At 41.5% G+C, this 24,577-nt stretch overlaps 2 protein-coding genes across 2 annotated transcripts; one reads left to right on the top strand and one right to left on the bottom strand.

Moving 5' to 3' along the window:
* The first annotated feature begins 5,222 nt into the window (after positions 1-5,222).
* Positions 5,223-8,295, top strand: LOC127763627 (ent-cassadiene hydroxylase). The gene is made up of 2 exons (XM_052288391.1): positions 5,223-6,200; positions 7,444-8,295. Exons 1-2 carry the CDS (start codon positions 5,277-5,279, stop codon positions 8,077-8,079), a joined length of 1,560 nt encoding a protein of 519 aa, XP_052144351.1. The 5' UTR covers positions 5,223-5,276; the 3' UTR covers positions 8,080-8,295.
* A 5,143-nt stretch (positions 8,296-13,438) lies between these two features.
* LOC127761677 (ent-isokaurene C2/C3-hydroxylase) lies at positions 13,439-16,558 on the bottom strand. Its single transcript, XM_052286002.1, has 2 exons — positions 15,595-16,558; positions 13,439-14,309 (listed from the first exon to the last, which is right to left on the bottom strand). The coding sequence occupies exons 1-2, from the start codon at positions 16,516-16,518 to the stop codon at positions 13,686-13,688; spliced, it is 1,548 nt and encodes a 515-aa protein (XP_052141962.1). The 5' UTR covers positions 16,519-16,558; the 3' UTR covers positions 13,439-13,685.
* Between the last annotated feature and the right edge of the window lie 8,019 nt (positions 16,559-24,577).

Here is a 24,577-nt window from a genome sequence, read left to right as displayed (position 1 = left end):
CCATTATACTCCTTGTAATTAAAATTTTCCAACAAGATTTCACACGATATATTTTGACAAGAGAAATCGAACGTTGTTTCACTAATTATAGAAAATTATTTCACTTCTTGGTCAAATGTTTTAGTTAGCTCTATAAAATGTTTCAGAGAAGTGAAACTTTCAAAATATAATGACAGCAACACTAACAACTACTTATATGAAACAATGAATCCAAACGAGTGTGAGACATTAAATAAACATATGAAAGTATACAATATGTTTGTAATACTTGATATTATAACATGTTATATCATGTATAAAATATTAAGTCGTAGCTCATGAAACATTATAAAATATTTACTGAAACATTTTAAGGATTCTACGTGCAAGATTTTTAAATTAACTAGTTAAACATCATGCATATACTTGTTGAAACATTTAAATTTAAATAAAGCCAGGTGTAACATTTGGGAGAATCCAAAAAGCTAAATATATTTTTCATCGGAATATAACTATATGTGGTCTTGCTGTAAAGATTTAATTACAGCGAATTTAATGATGTAATTAAATAATTGATTGGAGGAGTAATTTACGAGAAAAAATATTTTAAATTAAGATAAAGAGATAAATGTGCATGGGTGAGTAAAGTGCCACTGGTACTATACACATGTACTGTTGTGAGTAAAAGTCGTTTAAAGATAAATAGATAAATGTGCATTTGTGGAAAAAGTGCTGCTAGTCCTATGCATGTATGGCAGTGAGTAAGAGAATACTATTATGACATGAAGTAAGCGAAAGGTGGAGCGATTTCTCTCAAGCTTGAGATTTCTCACCCCTATTTTTCTTACTTGTTTGAGGGCGCTACGTCGACATCCGGAGTCCGGACACTTGTGCTAGATGATATTGATGTACACCATATGGAAGTAGTATACGTTTTTTCAGTCTTTACGTTGAAAGCATTGAAGAAAATAAACCAGCATGAGGCTGTCGATCGTCTGTTATCAAATCCTCACGGAATGGACGCGGACGTTCCGACTTTAATTAACGAGAAACGTTGCATGCGGTGAGTAAGAGAATACTATTATGACATGAAATAGAGCCAATAGTTTATAGGAGGCGGTGCGTTCTCCATAAATCTTGGGATTTCTCACCCCTATTTTTCTCACTTGTTTCAGGGCGCTACGTCGACATGCTGACACTTGTGCTAGCTAGTTGATATTGGTTGTGTTTAGTTCCTTTTAAAGTTGAAAGTTTGGGTTGAAATTGGTACCATGTGACTGAAAAGTTATGTGTATGACAGATTGATGTGATGAAAAAAGTTAGAAGTTTGGATCCAAATACAGCCATTGGTGTACATAGTATGGAATAGTACTATACGTTTTTCAAAGTCTTTACGTAGAAAACATTGAAGAAAATAACGAGGCTGTCGATCGTCTGTTATCAAATATCCTCACGGAGCTAACGGACGCGGACGTTCCGACTTTTAACGAGAAATTAACGTTGCGGTCCGTGTCCGCATCCACGTATCATCCAATTGAATCCAAGAAGTTCACTAGGATTGTAGTTACCTGATGATAGATCGATCAGTCCGGGGCACATGCAACCCGGGTCAAATGCCGATTTCAATATTGATGGCGCGCGTTTGTATCTTAATTTTCTCCTGCGTGCAGCAGCTAGCGACCAGGAAAAGTAGTTGTGTCACTCTCGGGAGTATCTTCTGGTCTCGAGCATGCGTCTACACAAGTAAACAGGCCAGTTTCTGGTCGGCTCAGCTATTGCTGATAAGAAGTAGAAAAAAAATTAAAAAAAAGACCTATATTTTGTTATAGGTAAAATTTAAAAGCTAAGGTTGTAAAATAGTCAAAGATTTAAAAAAACAAAGAAAAAAAGATAACTTTATACTATGTTTTAAAATTTTAATTTTAATTGTGGTTGATCAGTTAAAAAACAAACAATGGAAGTTTTAATTTCATCAAGAAAAATAATGAAAGTTTGAATCAAACCATGGCTGGTCAAGAAATTAACAAGACCTATTAGATACCAATGTTTTTAGTTAATTGGATATATGCCATTATACAGCACTGGAGAAACCATCTTTTACAGGTTGGGCACAAACCACAATAGTCCCAGTTCAACCAAAAACCAAGACTTGAAACCATTTTTAGTCCCGGTTTATAAGTGCGATGGGACTATATATATATATATATATATATATATATGATCTTTAGTCTCGGTTCCCTTTGTGTCAAACATTGGCAGGGCACCTGGGATCTTTAGTCCTGAGATCCTAACTATAGCCCGGTTGATGTTACCAACCGGGACTAAAACGCCCTATATAATCCCTAGGACTTATCCTCTCCTCCCGTATCTATATTTTCTCTATCTCCTTAGATAGTGCCTCCCTCTCTCTGCTTTAGATAGCGCGCTCTCTCTCTCTCCCCTTTCTTACAGCGCACCCGAGCGGGAGCATGCCGGCGGTGGGCGGGAGCGATCAGATGGGCGGTCGGTGGCGGCGGGGCGGCAGGTGGGCGGGCGTCTGAGGAGGTGACGGGCAGCGGCGGCGGCCTCCCCTCTGCCAGATCCAGTAGGAGGGGAGGCAGCGCGACGGATGTTTTTCTTTTTTTTTCCTTTTTTCCTCTCTTAATTTGTGGATGATTTTTTTTAGTATATATGTTGTTGTGGATGATTTGGGATTGTGGATGATGATTTTGTTCTTGTGAATGATTTGGGATGTCGGGAGATGATCTGTGGATGAGTTTGCTGAAAAACCAAGTGCAAATAGCAAAAAGCAATGATCCACAAGCAAATAAAAAAAGAAAAAAAATCTCTACTCCCGGTTGGTGGTACCAACCGGTATTAAAGATTACTATTTTTAGTCCCGGTTAGTGTTACCAATCAGGACTAAAGATGCATCTCTACTCCCGTGTATTTAAACCCGGACTAAAGATCATCATTTTTAGTCCCGGATTCTCTCTCTTGGTTTGTAACCCGGGACTAAGGGGGTTGCAAACCGAGAGAGATGAGGGTTTCTCTAGTAGTGATATTCTTTTAACGGTTTCAGAATATATCTTTTGAACTACTAACAAATTGCCTATGGTTTACTATGGGTGAAATGTCTATACTTATTTGAATATATATGTTATTCACATGATTCAAACAAATATTAGATTATTGTCTAATATCAGAAAATATCAAAGGTCAATTTATAAAATGTATAAAAGTAGTGGTAGTGGACTGGTGCACCGGTGGCAAAACCGCCCGAAGCAGCAGGTGGCAGTAAAAAAGTGGCACTGTTCCCCTTTTTGGCACGCTGCAGGCCTGCTGCGTCGACCTATTCGCCTCTTCCCACCTTGAAGCACCCATATCACGACCACCAGCACGAGGAGTGCAACCAACCCTAGGTCCTAATCCCCAACGACTTGTTTGACAAGAGAAGGGAAGGATATTCGGAGGTTGAAAGAGAGTTGGTAGAGGGATTAGGGATAGGAGTTTTATTTTTACTCCATGTCCCTTGTTTGGTTGTAGAGATGAGAGGTGGAGGGAACAAAGTATGAGTGCATGTACTACTTGGAAAAATGAATTTTGCTGGATCACGAAAAAATCACATTAGCTCTAGTTTGAGTAAGAACTGGGATTAAAAATATCTTTAGTCTCGGTTTAAAAACCCATGGTACTTTTTTAATCTTACCAACCGGAACTAAATATTATTTTCAATCCCGGTTCAAAACATGTCAGACCCCCACTATCTTTAGTCTGTTACCAACAGGGACTAAATATCCATCTTTAATCCCGGTTGTTTATACCAACCGGGACCCAAACTAAAAAAAATGCCAAAAATCCAGCCGAATCCCACGCCCTCGTCCTTTTCACCTCCTCTCTCCTCCACCCCCTCTCATCCTCCCCTCCTTCTCCACCTCATCCCCATCTCCTCCCCTTCCCCCTCCCCCTCCTCCGAAGATGGCGACGGCGAGTGGCGACCCGGCGGAAGCCACGGCGGTGGCGGCGGCGTTGGCACACAAGGTTGCGGGCGGCAGCCGGGCCCCGCGCGCGGTAGCAGCTGCGGGATGGGCGGCGGCTGGGCGACCTCCCGCCGCTAGATCCGGTAGGAAGGGAGGCCGGGCGGTGGTGACCAGAAGGCGGCACGTGGCCAGCAGGATTTTGTCAATTGTTTTAAGATGTTTGGAATGATTTGTAAATTTTCTTGTAGTTTATTTTAGATTTGTGAATGATTTTGTGAATGACTTATGGATTGTGGATGATTTTGTGGATGGGCATGTGAATTGTGGATGATTTGTTGTGCATGATTTGTGGGGATTTGTGGATGAAAATAAATGCAAGTAGCAAAAAAAATGAAAAAAAACTAACCAACCGAGATAAAGATGCCGTGGCACTACTATCTTTAGTCCCGGTTGGTGGTTAAGACTAAAGATTTATTTTTACTCCCGGTTATTTTAACGAAGACTAAAGATAAACATTTTTAGTCCCGGATTAGACGTCCTGGTTTACAACCTGAAAATAAAAGGGTTTATAAACCGGGACTAAATGGTAGGAAGACTAATTCGTGCGGTGGAGTTGGCGGCGGTGTTGGTTTGTACGGGGAGCGCACGAATACGGCGTGTGGTGGCTACTGTACAATTCGAAAATACGTAGTTGCGCGCCTTTAATTTCCACCTACCCAATGCTTGCAGACGGAGGGGAGCTAGGTGCCTGTGCATGGGATTATTAATCAATCTAGCTTAGATCATCCATGATTTGTTACCTACCTAGCTCCTAATTAAATTAGCTGTGGTAGAAAATCTCATATGGTTTTAGTTCTTATAAAAAAATTAAAGTGCTCCTCGATTGAAAACCTTTAAGGGCGCACATTTTAAATTTTACTATTTCAAATTTAAATTCTCAAAAATCATTAGAAATTTCACTCAGAATTTACTTCCGTACCACGTCGAAACTTGCCAATCTCCAAGTTATCAATTGAATTAAAAACTACCAGTGTGCAACAGGCACCACAAAAGGGTCATCAGAGCGACCATTAGTTTGTTGTCTCCGTCTGGATATTTCTAACCTTGATAAGAATAACTAAACCCTCTAGATTGATTGGGCCGACTAGCGACGACGTCGACAAATTTGACAAATAAATTAAGCAAATTTTTTTGCTCCCCCAGTCCCAGATCGACGTCGATCGTAGTACTAGCGAAAGTATAAATAACGCGTAATCCTTTGCACATAGAAGGGGCATCCAAACTAGCAACTTAATTAGGCACCTAATTAACTCCGACGATCGATCGATAATTAAGAATATGGAGGACAACAAGCTGATACTGGCTCTAGGCCTATCAGTGCTGTTCGTCCTCCTCTCCAAGCTGGTATCATCTGCCATGAAACCAAGGCTCAACCTTCCCCCGGGGCCATGGACGCTGCCGCTGATCGGCAGCCTCCACCACCTCGTGATGAAGAGCCCCCAGATCCACCGCTCGCTGCGCGCGCTGTCGGAGAAGCACGGCCCCATCATGCAGCTGTGGATGGGCGAGGTCCCCGCGGTGGTCGTGTCGTCGCCGGCGGTGGCGGAGGAGGTCCTGAAGCACCAGGACCTCAGGTTCGCCGACCGCCACCTCACCGCCACCATCGAGGAGGTCTCCTTCGGCGGCCGCGACGTCACCTTCGCGCCCTACAGCGAGCGGTGGCGCCACCTCCGCAAGATCTGCATGCAGGAGCTGCTCACCGCCGCCCGGGTGAGGTCGTTCCAGGGCGTCCGCGAGCGCGAGGTGGCGCGGCTCGTGCGTGAGCTGGCCGCCGACGCGGGCGCGGGCGGCGACGCTGGCGTGAACCTCAACGAGAGGATCAGCAAGCTCGCCAACGACATCGTGATGGTGAGCTCCGTCGGCGGCCGGTGCAGCCACCGCGACGAGTTCCTGGACGCGCTCGAGGTCGCCAAGAAGCAGATCACGTGGCTCAGCGTCGCCGACCTGTTCCCGTCGTCCAAGCTCGCGCGGATGGTGGCGGTGGCCCCGCGCAGGGGCCTCGCCGGCCGCAAGAGGATGGAGCATGTGATACGACAGATCATCCAAGAACGGAAGGAGCAGCTGATGGACAACGGCGACGACACCGCCGCCGGCGAGGCTGCGGCGGGGAAAGAGTGCTTCCTCGACGTCCTGCTACGGCTGCAGAAGGAAGGTGGCACGCCGGTCCCAGTTACCGACGAAATCATAGTCGTGCTTCTGTTTGTAAGTATTCACGCTCACACTACTGTCACTACATACATACTCCCTTTGTCCCTAAATAAATCAAACCCTAGTCCAAGGAGCTTTTAAGGATAGAAACAAAAGACCAACATGCCCTTAACTAATGTGAATGTGGTATTGAATGATGGGTAGGTAAGGGGTATTGAAGTAATAAAATTTCTCGTTTTGCGGATTGGTGGTAGGTAAGAAGGTACAAGTTGGTTTATTTAGGAACAAATTTGAAATTTAGAAGTTGATTTATTTTGAAACGGAGGGAGTACCTATTACTCTTTTATATGGCAGAAGGCCAGAAGCGCACTTTTTTTTCTGACTTTTACTAGTCTTCTAATCTTAAACAACATATATACTACAACTGTATATAGCATACGTTTTTTATATATACTACTCCCTCCATTTCATATTATAAGGCTTAATTTCTAGCATTGTCCACATTTATATAGATGTTAATGCTAGAAAGTCTTATAATATGAAATGGATAAAGTAGTTAAAATGCTAAATTCCTATACATTGCAACGAAATTTTGCAAAGAGATATCATCATATAGTTTGTTATACCATTTCCTATTGTTTTAATCATGGGATAATACTTACATTAGTCGAAAGTTAAGAGATTTGCTTAACATAAATTTTATAAAATCATTTTTTCAATTGTCTAATCAAAAATGTCATATTTGCATTAGTCATATTTTTCAGTGGTTAGCTTTGACCTATAGTTCACTAGTCCTATTGTTTGTGGCCCCATATGGCAAATGGTGGTTGGTTGCTGGGAGAACCACCACGACTACTAGACTACTAGTGTAGATTTGAAACTAATTCAATTTTAATCATTCATGCGGTTTACATTGGCTATTTTCTTTGCTTTTAAAACCTTTTTAGTATGTTTTGGACATGTTAACGTACTAATACTATTAATGTGATACTAATTAATTGAACTGAATATAGATTTATAGTTGGTTACAAATTTAAAATGGTAGGACCCGAACAGTTGTATGAAAAGTGTGTAAAATCAAAAACATAATTTCACATTCCAACGGAATGATATTTATATTTGGTCTTATTGGCAGCTCTCCACTCTCCTAGTGTGCCTTCCCTCATCCATTTTATTCTGAAACTATTTGGTTCCCTCATGTTATATTAAACGATTTGGTTGTTCCATTCTGCTTAGGCATAATTTGGTTGATGATTTTTTTATTTGGAAATTGACTATATGCAAATGCTATTTCTAGGACATGTTTACAGGGGCTAGTGAGACATCCCCAACAGTATTGATTTGGATCTTGGCTGAACTCATGCGGTGTCCAAGAGTAATGGCGAAGGCACAAGCTGAGGTACGACAAGCTGCTGTTGGGAAGACTAGGATCACAGAGGATGATATTGTTGGGCTGAGCTACCTCAAGATGGTGATCAAGGAGGCCTTGCGACTCCATTCCCCGGCTCCCTTGCTGAACCCTCGTAAATGTCGTGAGACAACCCAAGTCATGGGCTATGATATACCAAAAGGCACATCTGTGTTTGTGAATATGTGGGCGATATGTAGGGACCCTAAGTACTGGGAGGATCCCGAAGAGTTTAAGCCAGAGAGGTTTGAAAATAATTGTGTAGATTTTAAGGGTAATAACTTTGAATTCCTACCATTTGGCTCCGGACGTAGAATTTGTCCGGGTATAAACCTTGGGCTAGCCAACTTGGAGCTAGCATTAGCTAGTCTTCTCTACCATTTTGACTGGAAGCTACCCAATGGAATGTTGCCCAAGGACCTTGATATGCAGGAGACCCCCGGAATAGTTGCAGCTAAACTAACTATTCTAAATATGTGCCCTGTTACTCAGATTGCTCCAAGCAGCGCAGAAGATGCATCATAAGAGATAATATGTCCTCCAAGACAGCACATATAGTAGTTTAACCACACAGAAAATAAGGTGTTGTGAAAAAAAGGGTTTATATATATGTACCCTATGTATTCTCAAGTTGCTTTGCCGGGCAGACTGGACTATTTGTGTAGCTATTCTCGTTACATGGTATATGTGATGTCATTTGAAAAGTGTAATGCTATTGTTACCACTTCCATGAAAACAATTTTCTGCAGACATCCCCGGTTTAATCTCTTCATGGGGTTATAAAATAACCACTTGTGTTTTGTGATAGTGGTGAGGGAGTCATGTGACTCATGTGGCCAAACCACTTATGAAAATTGCATTAATTCTCACATGAAAGTGCCTTAAGAGAACAGTATGCACAAATAGAACCGTCTCTTGGAAAATGTGAACACTCCTATTTCATGAAAGAAATCATAACTTCTTCATTGGATGATAGATTGGAAAAAATTATAATTAAGCCCTCGGCAAGATCTACAACTGAAAGTTTTCTCATTTGAGATATGTTCAGGGGCCCAAGTATGTTCATTGGTATATTTGTCTAAAAAGGATCAAAATAATAAATTATTGCATCGCTATTAGCTATGAGTGTGAGGTGGGGTGGCACGGAGCTTGAAAGTTTTCTTGAAAACCAGACTAGTGATTTCATGCGAAAATTATGCGTACTTGTGGCTTGTGACTGCGCATGCATGTGCTGCCTAGGTAGGGTATTGGGGATTTTTTTTACGTAAAAAAGAATGATATTTAGGAATAATGTGTCAAAATTCATTTTTACTGCATGTGTGAATTGAAGATCTCCACATGCAGGTGGCTAAAGGCACACCTATGAAAATTCTATTAGTGTGCTCTATTTATACTTTTGTGATCACTTTGTTTTAAATTTTTAACTCTGAGGTGTTATAGTTTGCTGGAAAACCTATCGATACTTCCAATGTGCGACTTATCCTAGCACACAAGAACATTGGGTCTACATGAGCCCAAACCAAAATACGCAAACTGGTTGAACTAGAACACAGTTATGGGTTACCGTTGGGATATTACGTACACCACTACAAAACACCTCATAGGTATCGACTCATAGGTGCCGGTTCTTGCACCTATGGTCTTTTTCCCCACCTCCCTGATGAAAAAATCGAAAAGGCGTCTTTAAGCACTATAGGTGCCAATTTTTAATATAAAACCGGTACCAATACTATAGGTGCCGTTTTTTAAAAGAACTAGCATATATAATATATTATAGGTGTCGATTTTTTAAAAACCAATATTCTTAAAAACCACCTAAAAGTGTCAATTAGGCCTAGAAGGGGGGTGAATAGGCTAATTAAAAAAATCAATTAAAAGCGGAAGCAGTAATATTCGGATATTTCCGAAAATTTTCGGAGTCAGCCCAAATAGCAAAGTAAACCCTAGATCTAGTTGCCTACAACAAGAATATGCTAGTACAAACAGCAACTAGATCTATAGCGGCTCAAAGAAGCAAAGCTAGTGGAGATGGAGGAAGTAAAGTCACCAAAGATGAAGCTCACGAAGTTGTTCCCGAAGTTCGAATCCTTGAGGGGATTCTACTCTCCATTGAGGAGCTCACTAAGAGCCGGATCTTAGCTAACCCTTTCCTCAAGAGATTGCACTAAGCACTCTTCCTTCCACTAAGGGTATCTCTTCCCTTTCGGAGGTGAGATCCGACCTTCACAAACTTCTCCCGGCCAACCACAAGTAGATCGGTGGCTCGGGAGCGACACCTAGCCGCCTAAGAGTCCTCAACCTCCAAGAGTAACAAATGAAGCAAAGAACTCCCGGAGATGATGCAAGTGCTCACAAATCTTCACGAAGTCAACAACAAGCACTCACACAAACTCGAATCCACAACTCTCACATACCCACCAAATCCAAATCGAACACGGGTGAGAGGGGAAACAAGAAAGCAAGGCTCAAAAGTGAATCTCAACAAGAGCAAGCCAAGGGCACAAGAATATCCAATGTGACCAGCAGCCCTCACAAGTGAGGGGAGGGGGCTATTTATAGACACAGCCCAAATTCTGCCCGTTGTGCACAATAATTGTGATTTTCGGATATTCCGAAAGATTTTCGGAGTGTGATTTTCGGATATTCCGAAAGATTTTCGGACATGTCCGAAAATTCCAGCTCAGCACCAACAGCAAAGTCAACGAGAGATTTTTCGGACATTCCGAAAACTTTTCGGACAAGTCCGAAAATTTCCAGAACCAAAAACACCCTTCTGGACATTTTCGGAAAGTCTGAAAATTCCTTTCTGAAAACTCCAAAAATTTACAGAAGCGAAAACGACTCTACTGATGTTTTTCGAAAAATCCGAAAATTAGTTTCGGACAAGTCCGAAAATATCTAGAACCATGTTTGCCTTCTCAGTCATTTTCAGAAAGTCCGAAAATGCCTTTCGGACATATCCGAAAATTTCCAGAAGCGAAAATTGGTTCTGTGTATTTTCGGAAAGTCCGAAAATGACTTTCGGAAAACTCCGAAAAATTCCAGAACACATCAAACTGAGGAGAAACACTTTTAAAAAATGATTTTGAGCACTTTGATCACTCCTTATATGTCAATGCATCATCTCTCTTAATAGTGCGGCATTCCTATTGACTCAAGGAAAAGAAAAAGGTACAAAATACCATTTGCTCCTTTGCCGCATCACATCACATCAACATATTTGGCGGGATATGCATTACGCTAACTCATTGAGGACATAACAACCTTCACATTTGCTTACATAAAAATGTTAGTCCTCTCTATCGTATTGTAATTAATCACCAAAATCATTAGGGGCCTAGATGCACTTTTACCGCCGCAACGCACGTACTGCTCCAAGCCAAGCACTTTTCCTCCCTTATCCTCTCAATCGCTCCCACCTTATCCTCAACTCCTAGCTCCATTGCTCGCACATCGCTCCCCATCGCTGCATTACACACATCGCCGCCACTCCAGCCCCGCCCGCGCCTAGCCGCCACTTCCTCTCCTCCTCGTCCTCCATCATTCTCCGCCGCCTCTCCTCCTCCCTCTCTGCGCACTAGCCACCCTTCCCCTCCTCTGCCTCCTCTCCCCGGTGGCGCCCTCTCCTCCTCGCTACCTCTGAGCTCTCTCTCCCCAACCGCACCAGATCCGGCCTCCTGAGTAATCGCAGGAAGCGAACACACGTTCAAACCTCGGTCCAATTGAACAACGAGCAGGTTTGTGTCCAATTTGTGTTTGTTTTCATTGACTTGTTCTTCATTTGTATGCCTCAATTAATGGGTTGAGAAGCAGATGGAAGGATGGAGCGGATCACTGCAGTGCATGGGGAGATTGGGGATGAGGAGCGGCGAGGATGGATGGGCCAGAGAGCGCAGTGCGCAGACCGGGGGAGGACGTCGGCGGTGAGGTGATGTAGGGGAGATTCCACTTCTTGTTCTACTAGCAGCTAAGTTGAGTAGCCGGATCCAGGTTTTGTTGGAAGAACACTGGAATAGCCAACAAATTTCTGTTTTTCTTTTCCTTTTGACATGAAAACAACAGTAGAGGCTCCTACTGCGATATATATTATAATATAATAAAAAGAGAGAGAGAGAGAGGAGTATTTACAATAGGAGGGAAGAAAATCCAAAAAGAAGAGCAGTTTACAGCGGATTATCTACCCATGATTGCCAAAGATGCTTGTCCGATTCCTTTGCTCTGTGCATATGCATGGCAAATTTTGACTTTAAATCAACTTTCCATTTGTCCAACCTCACTGGAATGCTGTTGAAAATGAAATCATTCCTTCTACTCCAAATGTGCTAGCAAACCATAGCCAGAACCTCAATGAAGAAATTGTGTTGAAAGCTGTTATGAGCTGTGATGATCATATTCATAAATTCCATTAAGAGATTCCACTGGATACCAACATGTTGCCAACATTGTTGTGCAATTTGACAGGAGAAAAAGAGATGCATCATATTCTTATCGTGTGAACGATTACACATTACACATCTGCTTCCACCTTGGATATTAAACTTTTTCTTTTGCAACATTTCTCTTGTGTTGAATCTGTCCTTGAGCATTAACCAAAGGAAAACTTTGAGCTTTAGAGTGCACTTACTTTTCCACGAAAACGACTGTTGTTTATTCTCTTTTTTTCCTTCCCATAATGATGTTAGATGACTACTTTTTTCTCAGAACATGCAAGTCTACTCTAATTTCCACCTTGCTTGTTGGTTTTTCCAGAACCGAGCTGTGTGGCGGTCTAAATCCACCGGCAAGCTGCTCGATGCATTGAATTGGCATTTTTTTTATTCATTGACAATAGGTGCCGAATCTTAACTAATAACCGGCACCCGATGCTAGCTAGAAAACCGACACATATAGCAAGTTTCTAACCAGCAACTATGATGGTTTCTGCAGTAGTGTTGCACACAAATACTAGTGTGGATCTGGTCATCTGTATTGGACGGGAACCTTCATATGTGTCGATAAGCGACTTGGTCACGGATTATTGGTCAGTGATGTGAAAACTCATTTGTGTCAGGCCGGTAGCCATCACTGATAGGTGGTTCAAAATATATCATTTTGGCGTTCCTAACACTAGTACACTCACGAGCAGTCACAGGGCACAAGTCACATGTATTTTTTTTGCACTAATTATATGTGTGCAGCTTTTAAGAATCGAACCCCTACCTCGAACTTCACCCGATCCACCTTACCATCCCACCTCACACTCTCACACAGTCACACTCATAGGTAATACCTATCAAACAACTTATTCTTTTGATCTTTTTGATAAGAAAACCACAGCAGGGGAAATCCCCACTGTTAATATTTTATTAATATATGAAAGAAAAAATAAATTACAACATCAAAATCCAGTTCTTAACTATATCCTGATCTCTCTCATTTAACCCAAACAACAGTAACAGGATGTCTCTCTTAAGAAGATGCTTCCAAGAAGAAAAGGAAAATTGTTTGTTCTGAAAAATAAACTCATTTGTCTGTATCCAGATATTCTTTTGATCTTTTTGAAGCAAATATCAATTCCAACATAAATATGGGTTCATAAACAATCTCAAATAAAAAACAACAACAACTACAAAGTTGTAGACTCCTTGAGAGTAATAATTTCCATATGTTTGACGCCATCCAATAATTTCATATAAAAAAGTTGTGATTCTTCTTGAAATAGGATTGTTTATTTTTTTCAAAGGCGCACGGTTCAATTTCGATTGGTCTTTCTCTTAAGGACCATTTGTGAAAATCGATTTTCGCACAAGTTGTTATGCCACAAGAACCCTTGCCATTATCATAATCTGATTTCGTTTTGTTTTAAGGAACCACAAACTTATTTCGTTGTACCAGCCTGTAGAGATGACACGTACGTGGCCAGTGGCCTGCCTAGAAAAAAACATTATTAAAGTAGTGGTAGCATTACACACTGGAATGATACATCATGTATAACATGCAACATGAAAGTTTATATACAAATAGGCCAGTCTGCCCCGCAAACAACTTGTACATAGGATACATATAAACCCTTTTCTCCCAGCACCTTATTTTTTCAGTAAACTACTATATATATGCGCTGTCTTGGACGATGCATTCCATTAGGACGGATGTTACGCACTGCTTGGAGCAATATGAGTAATAGGGCACATATTTAGGGTAATGAGTTTAGCTGCAACCATTCCAGACGTCTCATGCATATCAAGGTCCTTAGGCGCCATTCCATTGGGTAGCTTCCAGTCAAAATGATAAAGAAGACTAGCTAATGGTAGCTCCAAGTTGGCCACCCCAAGGTTTATACCTGGACAAATTCTACGACCAGAGCCAAATGGAAGAAATTCAAAGTTATTCCCTTTATAATCTACAGTATTATTTTCGAATCTCTCTGGTTCATACTCCTCAGGATCCTCCCAGTACCTGGAATCCCTACATATCGCCCACATATTTACGAACACAGATGTTCCCTTTGGTATATCGTAGCCCATGACTTGGCTTGTCTCACGGCATTTACGAGGGTTCAACAACGGCGCTGGGGGATGGAGTCGCAAAGTCTCCTTAATCACCATCTTAAGGTAGCTCAACCCAACAATATCATCCTCCGTGATGGTGGTCTTCCCAGCAACAGCTTGTCTTACCTCAGCTTGTGCCTTTGCCATTATTCTTGGATTCCGCATGAGTTCCGCCAAGGTCCAAATCAGCACTATCGGCGATGTCTCACTGGCCCCTGAAATCATGTCCTAAAAATGGTATTTGCTTTTCTCGTCAGTTGTATGACTTCTATCATATAAACTTGCACAATATGTAACTAAATTTACAGAACGCATTGACTTAAACTTCAGTGCTAATTTGCATGAAAGTTAGCGGATCTCTGTAGTAATTTTTATTTTTTTTCTGAATTTGTAGGGTTAACCAAAAATAAATTTATTTTGTTGATAATCTATATGATATATTGAACTGATATTTTTAGGTGTTGAAAAATTACTTACAAAAAAGTAAAATATAAATAAATTACTTTATGAATAGTCATCCATGTCCTAGAATATATATATACGCACACACATATACATTATTCAAGTTTAGAACTTAGAAGACCAACAAATAAGAGAAAAAACTCATGCAGCTAATAAATACTCGCTCCGTTCATATATATGTAGCAACCTAATGCTAAATTAGAAGTTGTCTAGATACTACTCCCTCTGTTTTATATTATAAATCATTTGATTTTTTCTTAGTCAAACTTATTTTAGTTTAAAAAAGTTTGTAGAAAATATACTAATATTTTCAGTACAAGTTAAACATATTATCAAAATATATTCAATGTTTAATAAAACTAATTTATATCGTAGATGTTGCTAATTTTTTCTATAAACTTGATCAAACCTAAAAAATTTTGACTAATAAAAAAGTCAAACTTATAATATGAAATGGAGAGAATACTACTCTCTGTTTCATATTTTAAGTTATTTTAACTTTTTCTTAATTAAACTTCTTTAGGTTTGACTAAGTTTATAAAAAAATTAGCAACATCTGCAACATGAAATTAGTTTCGTTCAAATTAACATTTCATATATTTTGTCAATTTTGGTAATACACTCATTTTGTGTCGAAAATATTGCTGTTTTTTTCGATAAACTTGGTAAAAAAATTAACTAACAAAAAAGTCAAACGATTTATGATATTAAATGAAGGTAGTAATATATATTACTATATTTTGGGATAGATGGGGGAGTAACACTGTGCTAGTTTGTACTCCCTCCGTTAAAAAAGAAGACAAACCCATGTGTTCAACGTTTGACCGTCCGTCTTATTTGAAAAAATTATGAAAAAATTAAAAAGATAAGTCACGTATAAAGTATTAATCATATTTTAATCATCTAACAACAACAACAATATTAATTATAAAAAAATTGCGTATAAAACGAACAGTCAAATGTTAGACACGAAAACTGAGGGTTTGTCTTTTTTTGGACGGTGGGAGTATATAAAGAGGAAATAGGTATATAGTGTGAGTGTGACACTTACAAACAGAAGCACGACTATGATTTCGTCGGTAACTGGGACCGGCGTGCCACCTTCCTTCTGCAGCCGAAGCAGGACGTCGAGGAAGCAGTCTTTCCCCGCCGCAGCCTCGCCGGCGCCGGCGGCGCTGTCGTCCATCAGCTGGTCCTTCCGTTCTTGGATGATCCGTCTTATGACGAGCTCCATCCTCTTGCGGCTGGCGAGGCCCTTGCGTGGCGCCACCGCCACCATCCGCGCGAGCTTGGACGACGGGAACAGGTCGGCGACGCTGAGCCACGTGATCTGCTTCTTGGCGACCTCGAGCGCGTCCAGGAACTCGTCGCGGTGGCTGCACCGGCCGCCGACGGAGCTCACCATCACGATGTCGTTGGCGAGCTTGCTGATCCTCTCGTTGAGGTTCACGCCAGCGTCGCCGCCCGCGCCCGCGTCGGCGGCCAGCTCACGCACGAGCCGCGCCACCTCGCGCTCGCGGACGCCCTGGAACGACCTCACCCGGGCGGCGGTGAGCAGCTCCTGCATGCAGATCTTGCGGAGGTGGCGCCACCGCTCGCTGTACGGCCCGAATATGACGTCGCGGCCGCCGAAGAAGACCTCCTCGGTGGTGGCGGTGAGGTGGCGGTCGGCGAACCTGAGGTCCTGGTGCTTCAGGACCTCCTCCGCCACCGCCGGCGACGACACGACCACCGCGGGGACCTCGCCCATCCACAGCTGCATGATGGGGCCGTGCTTCTCCGACAGCGCGCGCAACGAGCGGTGGGTCTGGGGGCTCTTCGTCATCACGAGGTGGTGGAGGCTGCCGATCAGCGGCAGCGTCCATGGCCCCGGGGGAAGGTTGAGCCTTGGCTTCATGGCAGATGATACCAGCTTGGAGAGGACGACGACGAACAGCGCTGATAGGCACAGAGCCAGTATCAGCTTGTCCTCCATCTTAATTGATCGTCGGCGTTGAGTTTGCTTATCGATGTTTAGCTATTTATAGTAATACTTCCTCCGTTTTAAATAATAAGACACCCTTTTTCTAAAAAAAATTAAACTTCATGACTTTTGACTAATGATCATGCTAACCACATTTATACTAAATATTATGTATGTTACTCCCTCCGTTTTGAAATGTTTGACGTCGCTGACTTTTTAGCACATATTTAACCGTTCGTCTTACTAAAAAAATAAGTAATCATTAATTCTTTTCCTATCATTTGATTCATTGTTAAATATATTTTCATGTAGGCATATAATTTTACATATTTCACAAAAGTTTTTAAATAAGATGAACGGTTAAACATGTGCTAAAAAGTCAACAGTGTCAAACATTTCGAAACAAAGGAAGTATATTACTAGATTTATATTTTGATGTACTTTATGTGATACTGATTTTTTATTTGTTAGAAATATGATATGAAATAAATTAATTATTGAAGTATAATTTGGTAGAGAGGGAGTATATCTAAAGCTGGTGGTGGATGCCGCCGGCCAGCTGATTCGCTATTAGATGACTCTACCGTATACTGACACGTGTTCCGACACGTGTTGTAGCGTGGAGCGGGAGTGAATAGGAAAATCTAGAAGAAGAAAAAACACTGTACGCTGCCTCCTTGAAAAAAATGAAAGAAATATCCCACCACATGGCGCTGTCATGAGTTATTAACATGGCACTCGCACCCAACCAACCATTTCAAGAGAAAGAAAATGCAACAAAAATATTTTCTAGACTCCTGTACGGTACATGAAGAAAAGAGACAGAGAGATAGAGAGTGAGTACGAAAGATTAGGCCAGAGATCCTTGCACTGGCAGCCTGAGCTATAACTGCAGCCAGTGGCCGAGTGAGGATTATTTTCGAGTCATTTGGTCAGACCTGCACTGTATACTTCTTTCGTCATAAATTACTTGTCTTTTAAAATTGTTTGACATATTCTATAATTTGAAATAAAAAACTATAATATCCTTACAAAGTAATCTATGGATGAGAAAAGATGGGTGTGTGTGTGAAGGGATAGAATTGGGAGAAATTTAAATAAGATGTGATCACTGGTGGAGAAATCGTTTTTACTTCTGGTTAGTAACCTCTTTGGACTCGGGTTTCCAACCGGGACTAGGAATCCAGAACTAAAGATGTCCATCTTTAGTCCCGGTTAGTGTTACTTGTTGGGATTAAAGAGAGGGTAGCGGTCCCAGTTGGTCCTTTTTCTTTTTTTTTCATTGTTTCTTTGGCCAGAGTTAATCCCTGAATTTTCTCCCGAATCAAGTGCCATGCATATCCCCAAATCAAATCCCAAATCCCCAAATCCCTAACTCAAAGTAACATCCCAAATCATTCACATCACAAATCTTAAGTTACTTATACACACAAATCAAATACATCACAAATCTTAAAAAATATACACAATTCAAATACATATCAGATCCATGCAATGAATTACAAAATACATCTCAGTGAATCACAAATTATCAAAAAAAAGGAGAAAGGACGCCAGCCGACAGAGGAGAGGGCGCCCGGCTGCCGCTGCCGCCGCTCGCCACTTGTCTCGTGCCCGCTACTGCCTGCCACGGCCGCCGCCGCCGCAGCCCCGCAGGCCGCCGGTTGCCCGATGGGAAGGGAGGAGGGGGAGGAGAGGGGAGGGGAGGATAGGATTAAGGGGAGGAGGGGGAGGAGGAGAGGGATCTGTGAAGAGGATAAGTGCGAGGAAGGGAAGGAGGAAGGGATCTGCGAGGATGTGGTTGCGATTGTGGAGGAGAGGATAAGTGCGAGGGATTATATACTACGCATTGAATTTTAGTCCCGGTTGGTAATACCAACCGGTACTAAAGTGGTGATCTTTAGTCCCGGTTGGTGTCACCAACCGGAACTAAAGATCGTCGGCCCCCTGACAGGCCACTGACAGGGGATGAACTGGGACTAAAGATCATAGAATGGCTGTGAGGTTTTCAACCGGGACTAAAGATCATTTTTAGTCTCGGTTCTTTTTGAACCAGAACTATTGTGGTTTTGGGCCGACCCAGCAAAGATCATTTCTCCATTAGTGAATTGATGGGATAAGTAGTACTTGGTAGTGACAAGTATTGTGAGAATAAATTTGAATGGTATGAAGACAACTAATTTGGGACGGAGAGAGTACAAACATTATGTTAGGAAGGGTTTACTCCCTCCGTCCCATAAAAAACCAATCTAGTATCGGATGCGACATATCCTAGTGCTAAAATGAATACGTGCATATCTAATATCAACATAAAATCTTGATTAAGTGCTAGACCATCAACTAAGTAGTTGATGGATGGGAGGAATGGTGTTTTCTTTGCGAAAGAAAAAACTAGTTTTGGGGCTCTCTCTCGGGCATCTATTGTGAAGTCTTATCGTGGAACCATAAATCTAATGGGTAAGCCCTAATCGAAAGTTTAATTTGTCTCGAGGCAGTGAAACTCGGGAACTATGGGCTGAGGGTCATTCTCTGGCCAATTGGTGCCCAGTCGCGATGGCCAATCCCATCCTGAGGACCAAGAGACCAATAATGAGGGGGCGAGTACTTTAGTATGTTCTACTGAGGGTTACCTTCAAGAGTTTCATTGTTTTGAGGCGAATCATATTAAAGGTCTTGGCATGTATTCCATCCGAGACCGAGTACTTTCAGGTAACGCGGCGCATGGTAGACATGCCAAGAAGGACGTGTCATGTGGGTAAAGTTGTATTACCTCTGATCAGAGTTAAAATCTATTCGAATAGCCACGCCCTTACTAGTGGGCATGCCTAGCAAAGTTACTTTAAGTAGGTCTCGACTTTCTAAAACTTGAGAGAATAGATTCATGATGGTTTTAAGTAGACTGTTTAACCTGGGTTGGTTGCGTGGCTCGCAAACTTATTAGCTATATAATTATGACTTGGATCGGGATCATGTTTTAAAAATAGCTTTAAACTTGTAAACTATGGCTTTCTGCAAAATGAACCATATTATGCCATTCCTTTGCTATGCCTATGCATTATTATTGTGCATATCCGGTATGGCTTGCTGGTACCGCGTGGTACTAATTCTTGTTCACCTCTACTTCAGAAAAGTTGTATGCTTTGGAGGAGAAGGCTTGGACTGCTAGCTCGACCGTCGTCGAGGGCCTGTGGATGTTGCTTCCATAGACTTCCGCTATCTTTTTGTTTATCTTTGAATGTAAGGGCATATGCTCACCCTTTTTTTTACCGGGACATATGCTCACCCTCTAATAAAGTACTATATTTACGCTTCTGCAAGTGTGGAACATATCCTATGCACAGAAGTTTCTCGGGCACGGAAAGCTTGTGTGCATTGGATATGTTCCCCTGCAAGTGTGGCTTGTAATACTACAATTTTGTTAGTGTACCCTGCCTTCCTTGGACGGGGATTAATACAATGAGCGTTTGATAAAATGATTGTATTTTATCGAGCGTGACACCATGTGAAGTGTACATAAGTGGTCCTAGATAACAGATGGGTTTGGTACATGTGGATACCACATCCAATACCTAGAAAACAGGTCTGATACTCATAGGTACCACGTTTGTGACACCTGTGAGTACCATATTGAATAGCAAGGTTTCAGGCCTAATACCCATAGATACCACATCTGTTACCTAGGTACTAGGTCTGATACCTATGGGTATCACATCTGTTATCTTGGTACCATGTCTCACACTCATGGGCACCTTGTCCAAAACCTATTAACCAAGTTTGATACCCCGTGGGTACCCTATCTGACACCTAATTACCAAGTATGATACCCATGAGCACCAACAAGTTTGATAAAAATAGGCACAATATCTGATATGTAATTACCTCAAAATATTGCTATCATCACTAGTACTTGATAGGTATGACATTGATACTTGCAAGTATCACTACTAAAGATCAACCTATGGCTCAACTTAATTGGTCTGGTTAGCTTAGGTACTACAAAAGAAGGAGTTAAAACCTTCACTTGTATCACTATGCATGTCACATATAACACCACAGACACAACTGATATAGTCGTCAAGTACACTGTAAATATAAGGTCCGCAAACCAGGTACCATCATATCTACCTCCCTCATGCTCAGTGGCCTATAGATATCCCACAAAACCAATCCCTCCTGCAAAGCGGCCAGATCTCGATCGGTGGAAGGGATAGCTATTTCAGTTTGTTATGTGCAACTATTAGACCAATATGAATGACATTGTATTTGATGTGTGATCCGATGGATGCAAATTACTGTACTCCTTTATATCTCATAACTTAAACTTTATTGTCCCACATGTCTTTTGTGGACCAAACCATCTCTCTGTTTTCCTAGATCCAGTCAACTAATTCTATTTTTTTTCTGGACCTATTGATCCTTAATTAAAATCTGAGATAGCCTGTTACACATGAGCCAAATCTCTTCTGGCAGTAGTCTCCCTTCGCTGCTAGATTAATTGCAGGGGCACTTGTGGTCCATCTCACAATGCGTGGAAGCGGATATATTGATGAGCCCAAATGCCAGCTGCTAATTGGAAGTAGGAAGATGAGCATGACGGATGTGTGGGCCGGCCAAGTCACATGAAGTGATACTACCAACCAACTAGTCTATACAACAACAGTTTACAAGTTTGCCACCACGTCATTCTCAATTTTTTTTCTTTTCTTTTTCTAATGTCATGCCCACACTTGTTATCTTTTCCTTCCCACATTACTAATCATGTGGACCCCACAATTGCATGGGCACGCGTATGTAGTCGGAGACAAATTAGTCGCCAACTCATGCTCCTCTTCTCCTCTCATCTCCAGCGTAGCACTTTTGTCAGTATAGGTCTAAATAGATATGACACTGCTCAACTGAAAGGGTAAAAGGTGCCTGTTGGGAAACCCTAGTAGGTGCCGGTTTTTCCAACCGGCACAATGGAGGCGGCATTGATGATACTTGTAATAGGTGCCGGTTTTGACCTCAAAACCGGCACCTATATGGTTCTAAATTCTAATAGTGTCCATTCTAAGCCAAAGAGCCACGTGGTTGTTAAATAGGTGCCGGTTTTAGGTTAAAGCCAGCACCTATATGGTCATAATAGGTACTGGTTCTAAGCCAAATTGCAACGTGGCTGTCAAATAGGTGCCGGTTTTTAGGTTAAATCAAATCAACAACCAAAAGTTAAATGGATCGAGAAATAATGACTATTTACCTTTTGCCTTCAATCTTTAACCAAACCCCACAAAAAAATGGAGCAAAATCTGATCCCCTCCTCTAGCTGATCGGGCAAGAACGAGAGGCGCCGCTCTCTTCTTGCTCAATCAGCTCGAGTGGCAAGGGATGGAGTATATGTACTGCTGTCGAAACAAAGGTGCCGGTTCTAGACCCAAAACCGGCACCTATGAGTGGGGCCCACTAACAGCTACTACAAGCGCTGTTGGAACAAAGGTGTTGGTTCTAAACCAAAAACCGGCAACTTTGCCTTGTCATACAAAAGACCGGCACCTATGTGTAGGGCCCACCATCGGTCATGAAAAGCACTATTGGAACAAAGGTGCCGGTTTTGGGTCGAGAACCAACACCTTTGTGTTGTCATACAAAAACCGGCACCTATGTGTAGGGCCCACCATCGGGCATGAAAAGCACTATTGGAACAAAGATGCCGGTTTTAGGTGGAGAACCGGCACCTTTGTCTTGTCATAAAAAAAACCGGCACCTATGTGTAGGACCCACCATCGGGTATAAAAAGCACTATTGTAACAAAGGAGCCGGTTTTGGGTCGAGAACCGGCACCTTTATCTTAAAACCGGCACCTATGTGTGGGGGCCCACCAACGGCTAGTGTGGGAGGGAGAAGATTAAAGGTGCCGGTTTTGGGTCTATAACCGGCACCTTTCTCTGACATAGGTTTTAGGTGTCGGTTTTATTTAAAAACTGGCACCTATTTGGACATAATGGTGCCAGTTTTGAATATTTGGCTCGTGGGGACGGGTGCATCGGCAGGAAAGGCATTATAGGTGCCAGTTTTAGATGTTCCGACACCTATAGTGATGACACATATTTGTCTTTTTTAGTAGTGTGGAATCAACCTAACCGGGTTCAAGTCATAAATTTGAAACGGGTGTTCATATTTACGGCTAATTATTGTTTCAGTGGTAGACGATGTACTCGTCGATAACGAGATAACTATGATAACTTCGTTAATCTTAATATATGTAAGTACTAACATCCCGCGTAGTACACATAAGTCTACCTTCAAGAGCATATATGCTAGCTAGCACCAACGGAAGTACTAACATCCCACGTAGTACACACAGATGTCTACCTTCAAGAGCGTATATATGCTAGCACCAACGGTGCAGAACAACGACAAGTAACGAGAAAGTAGCTGCATGAGCTTGGAATATCAAATCACGAGTTAGACTAGCTAACTGCACAGTACCAGCGCCCCTACGCGGTACATGGTCGGTGGGCGTCCTTCCATCTCGTCCCTGTCATCTGGCGACGGGATCTATAGTTATAAAAAAATTATTAAAAACATTATGTGTGATATATTTAAGTGAGATCATTTCTCTATTTTTTTTTCTAAATTTATACATAAAAATTAAGGTCTACATGGGTCTTATCAAAAAGCTGTGGGGTCAGCCAGTCCCGCAGTTTAACTATGTATATAACCGCCACTAGCGAGCAATTGGCTCATAACTACTTAACGGATGTAGTTATCTTAGTATAAAAAAAAGTTCATTTTACTCCCTCAAAGTATATTGGATTACTTAACCTCATAACTATTTTTTCTTCATTTTACCAATAAATTATTGAAAATGGTTCACTCCCTAGGAAAATTTCTTTCATTTATTCTTTTTTCATAAGCTATATTTTAAAAGAGTTAATTGGATCCATGCCATTTCAATTCTATTTTTCATAAGCTGTATTTTAAAAAAAAGTTCATTTTACTCCCTCAAAGTATATTGGATTACTTAACCTCATAACTATTTTTTTCTCATTTTACCAATGAACTATTGAAAATGGTTCACTCCCTAGGAAAATTTCTTTCATTTATTTCTTTTTTCATAAGCTATATTTTAAAAGAGTTAATTGGATCGATGCCATTTCAATTCGTATTTTTTTAAAAAAATAAATGCTATTACTGTTCACAATATCAGGTGCATGCTACTGAAATTTTCCAAAATTTGAACCGTGAGACCAGTGGAGGGTGGAGGTGAGCGCCGGTCATGGCCTCCAGATTCACCTCGTCTTTTCCCCCACTGCCTCCAGAGCTGTTGCCTTCCCTACCGGTGGAGCCCCGCATGCCACAGCCAACGACGATGTAGTAGAGGCAAGGTTGGGGACGGAGAACCAGCGCCGCCTCATCTTCTCCCTAACCATGCAGCCAACGACGCCATGCCGGGTATTGAGCTCGGCTCCATTGCCAGATAAAGTCCCTTTGCACTGTCGTCCATTAGCCTGAGCACCACCAGACATTCGCCTGAGTCTGAGAAGAAACAAAGGCGTTGGCAGGAGTTGGAGCCATTGGAGGTATTGACAGAAATCGTGACGAAGTCACACAGTTCAAATTTTACAAATTTTCAATGGGACGTACCCGATATCATGAAAAATAGTGCTATTTTTCCAAATCGGCAAATTTGTAATGGCATCGATCCAATTAACTAATTTTAAAACTGAAATATTTTAGTCATAGATTATGTTAAAAAATTTTACGACTGTTTGGTTAAACTTTAAAATCTCGATGTTTGAACTAATCCTAGATGCTTTCAACCTAGGTTTAGAGAGATAAAAGATCTTTTTTTAAAAAAATGAGAGATAAGTTGTAATACATCTATCATCATATTACCAAATTCTAGTGCAAAATACAACCTATATAGGGAGGAGAAAAATACCGTTAGGAAGTAAAATGAATAATTTCAATAGTTTAAGGAGTAAAATGAGCCCAAAAAATATTTTAGGAGGTCAAGTATACATGGAAATATTATTTTAGGGACCTTTTCCCCTAATAGATAATTACTTCCTTGGTTTTTCTTCATGTCACA

The sequence above is a fragment of the Oryza glaberrima genome, chromosome 2 (genome assembly GCF_000147395.1).
Source record: "Oryza glaberrima chromosome 2, OglaRS2, whole genome shotgun sequence".
Lineage (NCBI taxonomy): Eukaryota > Viridiplantae > Streptophyta > Magnoliopsida > Poales > Poaceae > Oryza > Oryza glaberrima.
Note: the sequence above shows the minus strand (reverse complement) of the source record. Positions and strands in the feature narration are given on the sequence as shown.

Bases quoted from the DNA above. Each gene is read 5' to 3' on its own strand.
- LOC127763627 (XM_052288391.1), top strand. From the start codon at position 5,277: ATGGAGGACAACAAGCTGATACTGGCTCTAGGCCTATCAGTGCTGTTC. The intron at 6,201-7,443 runs GTAAGTATTCAC...TGCTATTTCTAG, and splicing joins TCATAGTCGTGCTTCTGTTT to GACATGTTTACAGGGGCTAG.
- LOC127761677 (XM_052286002.1), bottom strand. From the start codon at position 16,518: ATGGAGGACAAGCTGATACTGGCTCTGTGCCTATCAGCGCTGTTCGTC. The intron at 14,310-15,594 runs GTAAGTGTCACA...TACCATTTTTAG, and splicing joins TCATAGTCGTGCTTCTGTTT to GACATGATTTCAGGGGCCAG.